Source organism: Psittacula echo, assembly GCF_963264785.1.
Source record: "Psittacula echo genome assembly, chromosome: 4".
NCBI classification, from domain to species: domain Eukaryota; kingdom Metazoa; phylum Chordata; class Aves; order Psittaciformes; family Psittacidae; genus Psittacula; species Psittacula echo.
In genome coordinates, this window is record NC_137738.1 from 52,520,733 (window position 1) to 52,531,350 (window position 10,618).

Below are 10,618 nucleotides of genomic sequence, written 5' to 3' on the forward strand. Positions count from 1 at the left end.
TCTTGGTGAGTAATGCTATTCCATTTCTATTTTGGTACAGCAACAATGAATCACCTCTATTACTTAACACATCCATTCTGAAGAATGCTGGATTACCACGATTTGTACTGGCATCAGTGTACTGGCATGAGCATCAGCCAGAATTATATAGCAACTGGATCATGGACATCAGGGTTTTCAAGGGCGCAAATGGATTTCTGCTGCTCAGTTCCACATAACTATTTGTGGATGTTCATTGCCTAATGGCTTCTTAGTTTTGAAACACATCTTTAAATAAAAAGCAGCAGCTACCTTTCTGATGTCTCCTAAGTCTCTCTATCTTTGTGGAAAAGTCAACATTGTGAAGGTAAAACGAAAAGCTGTCTTGGAATTTGCTACCAAATTTCAATAAAAATTAAAGCTTTTCTGTCAAAATTTTGTTAGTGACTCCTAAGTAACTAGTTCAGGTGTCTATTCTAAGGCTCAGTTTGTCTGGACTGTCCTCTCCTAGCACATGCCAGACATCCTCACTGAGCCAGAATGGATGATACTGTTAAAGGCATGTCATGAGAAATAAAACATAGCTGACAAACTGTCCAGAAGTTAGAGACAGGAGACATACAAACTATGTTTCCTATTAAGGGGTTCATGCCCTATTGGACTTCCCATTAAAAGAAAAAGAATTATTATTTTCATGGAAAAAATGTACATTTTTACTTATTGTTTCCAAGTCTCTGTCAGGGCCTGGAGTGTACCAAGAGGCACTGCAAACTCTCCCCCTCTCCCCCCACTCCCATGGGTTTGGTTGCCTAGACTCAGGGCCAGCTCTGACACAGCACAACTGTGTGACTTTGAGCAAGACTGTGATGACAGTGCTGTGCAAGAAAGAGCCACAAGAATCCTTGTTAGGCATACCTCCACTTGTGAGCTACACTAAAGCTTAGACTGCATTTAAGTCCTTGGTCCTTGCCCAGGTTATGTTACCACTATGCTTGTATCTGGACAGATCCCTCACTGATCTTGACTCACATATTGGACTTCCTGGCTTGACCTTGAACCTGGCTCGACCTTGAACCTGGCTCATCACTACAGGCTTATAATGAGATCTGAACTCCTGGCTTGACCTTGTTTACTGTTGCTGGACCTCCTCTGCTCACTTTGTTCAAATACTGTGGGACTGCTTCTTCATGCATGATGCCACTGCCCTGATTGCCTTGCTGTCAAATCCCAGCTCAGCTCTGCTGTACAGCAGCTCACTCTTGCTTCTCCCTAAGCGTCAAATTCAGTTGTCAATTGAAAAGAAAGGAATTATTAATACTCTCATAACTTTTCAGACAGTACTTGATGATAAGTGGGCGGCTCTTTCTCCTAATGTTGCTATTAATTCAGCCCAAATAGTTTTAGAGGAACATGGCAAGCTCATATGTGTAAGCATAAAATCCAGTATGAAGCTAAGACCAGCCCCTCAGTAATTATTATTGCCTTCCTAGAGCTTTGGAGTTTGTAGTTTTATTTGCTACCTGTCTTGATGACACTATCAGATACAGAGCAAAGAGTAACACTACCTATCCTGGGATTGGCCATTAATATTTTTTTTTTGTGGCAGATTCGGGATAGGTCTTACCACTATGTCCATATGTGTATTTTTAACTCCTTCCTTACGTGAGACAAAAGGCTTGCACCAGTAGTTCTTGGCAGCAAGCTGCAGCCTAAATAACCTCCCTATTCTGCTTCCTCATCCAAGAACTGGCTCATTTTTATAAGGCACCTTTCTTGAAGGCAGCAACTGACTTGGACTAGACTTCCACAGGAAAATTGGTCTGGTTAAAAAAAAATATAAAAATTTTCAAATTCAAGTTAAAATCACTTCAACAGAGGCAGTGGAGTTAACAGTTCTTCATATTTACATATTATCTTTCACCCTGGGAACTCAGAGCTGCATTTCATTGAACTCTTGTGAACTAGTTACACATTCTGCACAGTGCTAAACCAAGCCTGTGAGAGGCTTCCAGAACTTGCCTAAGAACACACTGCTGAAAAATAATAAAAACCTCAAACACATAGAACTTATGACAACCTCAAAGATGGTACAATTACTCCAACACATCTTTTTGTTCCTTTTGGACAACCAAAAGCAGGAATTAAAGAGTCAAACATCAACTGATCCTGCCAGTATTCGTTATAACTCAGATTGTGGTACTATTTTTTTAAATAGTTGCTAATGTTTTGGTTTAAATTTATTCTTTACATTGCCTCTCTTGGAAGTTGAAAAAATAGAACACATCGAGGTCTAAAAATTCTCTCTCTCCCCCTTCAGGACTCTGTAAGAATGTGTCATGGGACAGGAAGATAACCTTCTCAGGACCACAACAGTTTTAGTCCCTGTGATTTTACAAGAGTGAGGCGCAATACAATAGCAAAACATATTGCTGCTGTGGAAGGCTTTTTTTCAGGTCTCCTTGCTCTGAGAAGCTTTACATATTTGTCCCTGCGATCTACTCATTCAGACAGGCATTTCAATTGCTAAATTTCATACCAGAGCTCATGAAGTCAACACCCCCAACATGGTATACAACATATAAGGATGAATTTGCCTCAGGTCTGTACTCACGCAGAAGTTGTCTGCACATCATGCCAGCTTTTGCTAAAGTTCTGTTTCAGCTCATTCATCAGACTTATGCCAAGCTTTTGTTTAATTTCAACCAGGTGCTTTTCTTTGGCTGCTAGCACTTGCCGCAAAGTTGAAATTTCATCTTCTAGCTGAGAGAAACAAAGAGGGAGGAGAAAGGAAAAAGGTGTTAGCCTGTTCCGAAGCACTGATAAATACATACACTGTTAACAGATTAAATGAATCTCTCAAACTTGCATTTTCTGTAGGTGACTAGAGACACAGATTAAAGTACTTGAGATCACAAAGACATGTCCAGAACAGGGCTGAAAAGACATTAAATTACTGTGTCAAACTGTGCCACCTATGCACACTGCCGTACACACGCATCTGGTAAGAGACCGAATTCTCCAGTAAGGGACTATTGAGCAACCTGACCAAGATTTGCCTTGGGGCATTAGTAGTCTCCAACACCAGTTTTTTCATTCATTAGTAAAATGGGAAAAGGCAGAACAAGAGAAGACTTGATAATTCAGTCAAATATCTCTCTTTGAATGCACAGGCTTTTAACTTCATATTTGCAGCGTTTCAGTCTTCCACTTATGTCATACGCATTTTTATCTACATATTTTAGGTCCTATATATTTCAAAACAGTAACATAAGAATAAATAGCAGATGGATTGTTAACATGAGTGAACAGGTCCTGCTGAATGCATAGAAGCATTCAGAATACAGCAGATTAGTCTTTTCAGAGCTCTTAGTCATTAACCAAACCATGCAAATTCAAGTTGCAAAGATGCCATTCAGCCCAAACAGAGGGATATAACTCTCCCAGCAGTGAACATTACTTGAAACATTTAAATCGAGACAGTATTTTAGCAAGACAAGGACCAGAACACTTGACTGAGAAGAAGGACCATGGAATCAGCCTCCTACTGGCCCAGGATTCTCCCCCTTGGGCAGCCCCCTAGTGAGCATGGGTAAGCCCTCTTCATGAGCGTTCATCCTGGAGCCTCCCAAGTCAATTATACGAGCAGCACTCAAAGGTACTGAAGCTAACAACGGCAAGTGACAGCAGACCAGTTGCCTTTCACTTCAGGTTTAGAAATTCCCCTACCAACTGTGTTCCTTCCTCCATATGTTAATAGAATAACATATGGCAATGTATCTGATTACCGTATGTTAAGCTCCCTGGAACCACAGTCTCCTGTGACTTAACTCCATAGGCTGCAGGGAATGAGGCAAGCACCAGCTGAATCAGTTGCTGACCTCCAGGGCTATATTTAGGATGTCAATACTAGCATCATCTTTACACACTTAGGCCTTCTGCCTCTCTGTAAAACTGGCTGCAAGCTTGTTGTTCTTGGAAAGGTCTCACACTTGAATTCCTCACCTTCTGTTTTGTCACTACCTGCTATCTACATTATTCAAGCAGCTCAGGAATTAAGCAGCAATATTATGAACACAAAGCAAAATCATGACTTTAATGAAGTAGAAGGCATCAGTTTCACCAATGCCTGTAATGCAAACACTTCACCAGTAGAATCATAGAATCTTAGAATCATAGAATAGTTAGGGTTGGAAAGGACCTTAAGATCATCTAGTTCCAAATCCCCTGCCATGGGCAGGGACACCTCACACTAAACCATGTCACCCAGGGCCTCATCCAACCTGGTCTTGAACACCCCCAGGGATGGAGCATTCACAACTTCCCTGGGCAACCCATTCCAGTGCCTCACCACCCTCTCAGTAAAGAATTTCTTCCTTATATCCAATCTAAACTTCCCCTGTTTAAGTTTGAACCCATTACCCCTTGTCCTATCACTACAGTCCCTAATGAAGAGTCCATTTCCAGCATCCCTATACCCCGCCCTTCAGATACTGGAAGGCTGCTATGAGGTCTCCATGCAGCCTTCTCTTCTCCAGGCTGAACAGCTCCAACTTTCTCAGCCTGTCTTCATATGAGAGGTGCTCCAGTCCCCTGATCATCCTCGTGGCCCTCCTCTGGACTTGTTCCAACAGTTCCATGTCCTTTTTATGTTGAGGACACCAGAACTGCACACAATACCCCAAATGAGGTCTCACGAGAGCAGAGTAGAGGGGCAGGATCACCTCCTTCGACCTGCTGGTCACTTTCCTTTTGTTGCAGCCCAGGATATGGTCGGCTTTCTGGGCTGCGAGTGCACACTGCCAGCTCATGTTCATTTTCTCATCAACCAATATCCCCAAGTCCTTCTCCACAGGGCTGCTCTGAATCTCTTCTCTATATAGAATACATAACAATCCAAAATTGCTTTATTCCTTCTCCTGTCCTTTATGCTCCATTATATTCCCAACCTGCAAATGAGAGGCAATGTGAATTTGTCTCCTGAGAGGATAGCTGCTTAAATGCTTACGGAAAGAAGAAATCACAGATGTCAGCATTCCTCAGGCAGCAGTTCAGAGCTCCCTTTAGCTGTTTCCCACCCAAAGCAAACTCCTTAGTGCACAAGTCTGCCTGAGTAACACTGCTAAAGAACTTAAGGAACTAAGTCTAATAAATTAAAATAAATGAATGAATTAATTAAAATAAAGGAATTAAGTCTAATAAATTAACTTAAGGAATTAAGTTCATTCCTTAACCAATACCAGTATCCTTACATGTACATAAACAATAATGTTTTCCATATGAGCTAGCACTAGGCTGATCATTACATACCTGGATATGTAAACATCTGATGGCTTCTATTAAAATTACTTTCCATCTGTTCCATTGAATAGACACCTAAGGCTGTAAAGCCCTAAGCAAGCATTAACCGTGTGTGCAATGGCATTAAGTATGACCATTTTTGACTGTAGTAAAACCAATATATTATCTTTCTTCAGAGAGCAGTTTTGAAGTGCCACAATCCTCCTCAAGTCCCATAATTTTAAAATAGTGGTAGATACAAAGCCTCCCTCAAGTGCTCAGACATCAGTGATTGAAGACTGTGAGGTAGGTAGAAAGTATTAGGGCTCATAGCAGGATCTTGAAAAGCCTTTAAGCAGGTTACATACCTAACTCTTATGGAAGTTAGGTATCACCTGCCTAGGCATTTTTGAAAAGTACACTCTTACAAATGCAGAATCCATTATGAAACTAGGGCTTAAGTCAACAGAAATACAAGTTTCTACTCCTCACATTTCCTTCTTTCTAAGTGCAACAGAATTGTAAGAATATATATGCACCACATAGGAACAAAGTACCCTTCTTCCTTTTTGTGGGCTTAAAGACACAAAGAAAGTTACAGCAATCATGAAGTCAATCCATGGGACCCTTACATTTTGATTAGCCATTATATTTAGTAAACTAGTGATTGCTATTGAACTGTTATCCTTTTCAAAACTGCTGAGTATTATATATACACTAAAATGCATTAAATATTATGGAAATGTGAGCACCTTAATATTTAAAAGAAAGTAGTTGTAAAAGCCTTTAAAACGAAAGTAGTTGTAACTGTGAACAGAATAACATAGCACAAAAAATAACAGTCACTTCAGCTGTGCACCAAATCATACAGCTCAAATTCTACACCTCCAGGCTGAGTACCTATTGATTTGTAAGTTTTTCCTTGGGTGAACAGCACCCAGAGACATCAGGGACACTCATAAATAAAATTAGCCATAAGTTTGCAGAAAAAGCTACTCACATCTTTCCTCAAACTGGGAATAAATATGCAGTGGCACACACAGCTGAATTTAGAATATGTGTATCAGCTAGCAAGCTTGTACATCAAACCAGATAGATAGCTGCTTTTGTGAAGGTATGGGAGGGGGAAGACAGGAAGGAGTATATGACTACTTTGATGGGAATAATGGAAGGACAACTGACAGCAGTGAGTGAGATAGCTCAAAACCTCAGCCCCCATAATGACTCAAGAGTCATTGTAACATGCTCCTCACACTGAGGAAGGAAGAGGGGGCTGGGGAAGAGGGAGTCTGTTCTGCTAACAAGCTTCTGGCCTTACGTAAAGTTTTTGGGCTAGAATTTCCCGCTATTATTCTGAAGTGACCTCTTTCACTTCTATCAGTCATAATTCAACTGACTAATAGAAGTTTCTGTAGGAGTTACATTTTTTACCTGCACTGTAGAAATTCCAAGGCTTGATTAAGGTCAGAGCCCTGCTGTGTTAGCCAGACTACAAATACAAGAACAGAGTTAGCCCATACTCTGAAAAGCTTTCAGTACAAAGAGACTACTAGCCGTGGAAGAGGAGGAAGAGAAAAAAGACAGAGAATATAAACAGCAGACACACAATAGAGATGGAGCATGTATTTTCTGTTTAAATACATGCACAACAGGTGTTCACAATAGCTCTCCATTATATCAGCTATTAAATAATTGCAGCATTAAGGAAGATTTGAACCTTTCAGAACAGTAACAAAGGTGCTTGTTCCTACAGGCTCAACCAGGTATTACCAAACACATAAGTGCATGGAAGAAAACAAAACTACAAGTAGTGGAGGAGACATGAAAGTAAGGACTAATAGCTTTTCAAAAGGAAACATTAGCCAATTCCCACAGAGATTTCCTTCTGAAGGAATCAAGGCCTGACATGTTTTTTTACAGTCTTTTCTAAGAATCATAAGCCTTCTTTCAGTTTAGACTTTGTTCTTTGTAAATTAAAGTTTTCCAAACCTTTCTTGCAATAATTATCAGTTTTACTTTGGTTTTAAGCATAAGCTGTATGCCAGAAAACTGCTGAGAGCAATTCACAAAATAACTTCTAGGTCAGCCAAAATCATAATATTTGAAAGACAATCTCTCACTTGTGTGTTGAATTAATACTTGTGTACATGAATTAACGCATTTCTAACATAAGCCACTGAGGATTCTCTGCTCCCACAGGAATTGTCAAGCAGAACAGTTGCCCGGAAACTGTTGAGTTTAATTCTCTTGAGAGAGGCATACCATTCTCAGATGGCTGCAGGAAGTTTCTTCCCCTTCCTTGCTTCCATCTGCCTCTTAAGTTCCTTTCACCAGAAAAGAGAATCACAGAATGGCTGAGGTTGGAAGGGACCTGTGGAGGTCAGCTGGTCCAAGCCCTCTGCCCAAGCAGGGACACCTACAATCAGTTGCTCAGGACTATGTCCAGACGGCTTTTGAGTATCTCCAAGGATGGCAATTCCACAACTTCCCTGGGTAACCTGTGCCAGTGCTCAGTCACACTCAGTGTTTCCTGATGTTCAGAGGGAATCTCCAGTGCTTCAGTGTGCCCACTGCCTCTGTTCTGATGAAGACACACTGATGAACATCCCAACTCCTATCTCATCACTATGTGATGAGCTAAAGATGTGAAGTTCCAGCTACCTTCTTATTACTTACAGATGTGACAGGATCAGCAAAGAAGTAAAAATTAACTAGAAACTTAGAAATACAAGGCTTGATAAAACATTAAACAAAAAAAGAATCTTCTGGTTTCTGTTTAAGTGGAAAATCCTAAATCAGCTCCGAAGGTAAATGACTTGAGAGTCATTAAGAATGTGACTTCTTAGAGTGTTTAATATTACAACTTAATATTAATTTAAGTATTTCTGTTGCATTCATTATTTCAATTTAGACAAAATCAACTCCTCCTTCATACAGCTGTGATTTGTTATTTGTCTCATATGTAAAATAAATACTCACCTTTTCCCATTCTCTCATTATCCATTTTTAAATTTCACTTGTTTCTGCAGTATTCAGCAGCAGTAACTAGAACTGAATCCACCCTCCCACTGTAGACCAAATCTAGACAATCTCTTTAATCTTTGTAATAAAAAGACCACATGGTTCACACTTTTTTCCTCCCATCTCCTTGTTATTAAGAATTATTTTTAAACCTCTTTATGGTGTCATGACATCAAGTTCTTTAATTAAGCAAACAACAATTGCAAACCAAAAATATAACCCTCTCCAAACATGACAGTGCCAAAGAAAACAAAAATGTGATGTGCTCATCATCATCAGTCTCATCTGTAACCATCTCCAGCTTTTTCTATGAGCACCACAAAAAGAATCTTTTCCAGGTGTCACAACCATGGTAGCAACAGTATCGCAGATCTAGTACGAAGAACACCTTTCATTCTTTATAAAGGAAGGTTTATAAATGAAAGACACATCTTGAATAAAACGGTAAGGTATATTTAACTTTCTCTCTACAATCATCAAGTAAAGATATTTAATCTTCAAAAAATATCTAAAGAAATTCATTGCTTCACATTATTGTAGCCTAAAATAATTTTACTAAAAAGGAAGAGAATAACTTTATGATGTGTACTTCATCCTACAATTAGTATCTTCCATTTTAATGATGTAAAAACAGTAACACTCACAGCAATTCAAATTCATTACCTTGACTAGCTCAATCTTTAATTCTTCTTTTTCTTCTTCAGAAATCATAGTGGTGAAATCAACATCAGTGACCACATCATCATCTGCTTCATGCAAAGACTGGGTTTCCAACAGGCCTTAAAGTAAAGAGTTAAAAGGTCAGGACAACCATTATCAATTATTTCAGCTATGATATTGACTTTCCCTAAAATCTAAGATTGATAGTTTATTCACCCACAAGGAAAATGAAACAACATTTTCCTGCTAAAGGTCATTTGGATTCTGCTCCTCTTTGTTTCTGAAAAGCTATTGGAAGTATCAGATGGTGATGTCTGCACGGAAGCAATTTAATATGTGAAAGCATCACACATTCCCTGAAAGCAACCAACTTGGACCCGAGTAGTCCCTGACAAAGCATTTCCTTGCTTCTAATAATATAGAGGTAAAAAAAAAACCAAACAAACAAAAAAAAAAAACCAAAAAAACAAAACAAAACAAAACAAAACAGAAAAAATCTTTTTTCCTTCAAAACAGGACAACTAGGAAAGCTGGCTAATGCGGATCACTGATGTGAATAGTGGCAATAGTATACTGAGGAATACAGGAAGCAGATTACTGAGCAATGTTTGCTTTAAAAGTACCTCCAATTGCACCAATTTGAGAACATTACAGCTGTACAGAGTTTGCAGAAGCAAATGCCATACCTACTGTCTGAATTTTCTAAATGTTAAGGATAAGCATACCTTTATCGCCTAATCTAAACTTGTGAAGGGTTAACATTTATACTGGATCTCCAGTTACTTTCTTCTTCTGCATGTCCAAGACCAGGATCAGTACAGATGATAACCAAGATAAGAGCGTACACAAATGTTTGTGAGACCTGGGCCTGCCTGGTATTATATAGAGAAAACAAAATATATTCTATCTCCCAATCATTCGGTAAAGAGAAGAATGATTGATGTGGTTCCAGCCATTAACAGCCTCCCATTCTTCATTGTCTGAAAAGAAAACAATGCAAAACATAAAGTAACAGAAAACATTCTCACTCCTTGGGGATTTGTTTTAAATTTCTCAATCTGTTTCTGTTGTGGAAGAAAATTCTGCTCCAGACTGCATCTGGGGCAGCACTTTTCCCTGTATTTCAGTTCTTTAGCAGGGTAATCTACCATCTCAGCTGACTCCTGACATCTGTACACTGCTTAATACATAAGAGAACAATTCCTTTCCTAGGCCCAAAGACGCCTGTGTACTCTATTACATGGCACTTAGAATTTAATTTTGTTAAGTTCTGACAGTAGGGAATAGCGGTTACAAGCAGCAAATCTGAAGTATTCAACAACTTGAAACTGAATATGTTGTATTTTTATATAGAAAGCAAAACTCCCTCCAGCTCTCTTTCATTTCTTCCACCTAGAGTTCCCCAGTGTACCTGGATTTCCTTCTATTTAACAGAACAGATCTGATTTGATTCATATCATGAACTTCACTGCAGAGCACAATGTGGTGAACTCAACCTTGTTAATTACAACCTCCCCTGAGTAGGAAGATAAAGAGCAGCAACACAGGTGCTGAACCCCTGCCTGGCATGGTATGCATTAATAGAACACCACCCTCAAGCACAAACCCTTTTAAAACATGAAAGCATACAGAAGTAGTTGATACCTTAGTTATTACCCAAAAGCAGCTTGCCAAGAAAATC

The 10,618-nt window shown here is 39.4% G+C and overlaps 1 protein-coding gene across 3 annotated transcripts in view; it reads right to left on the reverse strand.

The window, feature by feature from the left end:
* TPD52L1 (TPD52 like 1) overlaps nt 1-10,314 on the reverse strand; it is a gene marked incomplete at its 3' end in the record, with an annotated part of 33,858 nt that extends 23,544 nt beyond the window's left edge. For 2 of the 3 annotated variants that reach the window (XM_080616529.1, XM_080616528.1), the window contains exons 1-2: nt 8,941-9,051; nt 2,591-2,739 (exon numbers count right to left, since the gene is read on the reverse strand). In XM_080616529.1, the coding sequence (XP_080472655.1) occupies nt 2,591-2,739; nt 8,941-8,988 (197 nt within the window). In that variant the 5' untranslated portion in view covers nt 8,989-9,051. Of the gene's footprint in view, nt 1-2,590; nt 2,740-8,940 lie in introns of all 3 variants that reach the window. The other variant, XM_080616527.1, reaches the window with a different exon arrangement.
* Between the last annotated feature and the right edge of the window lie 304 nt (nt 10,315-10,618).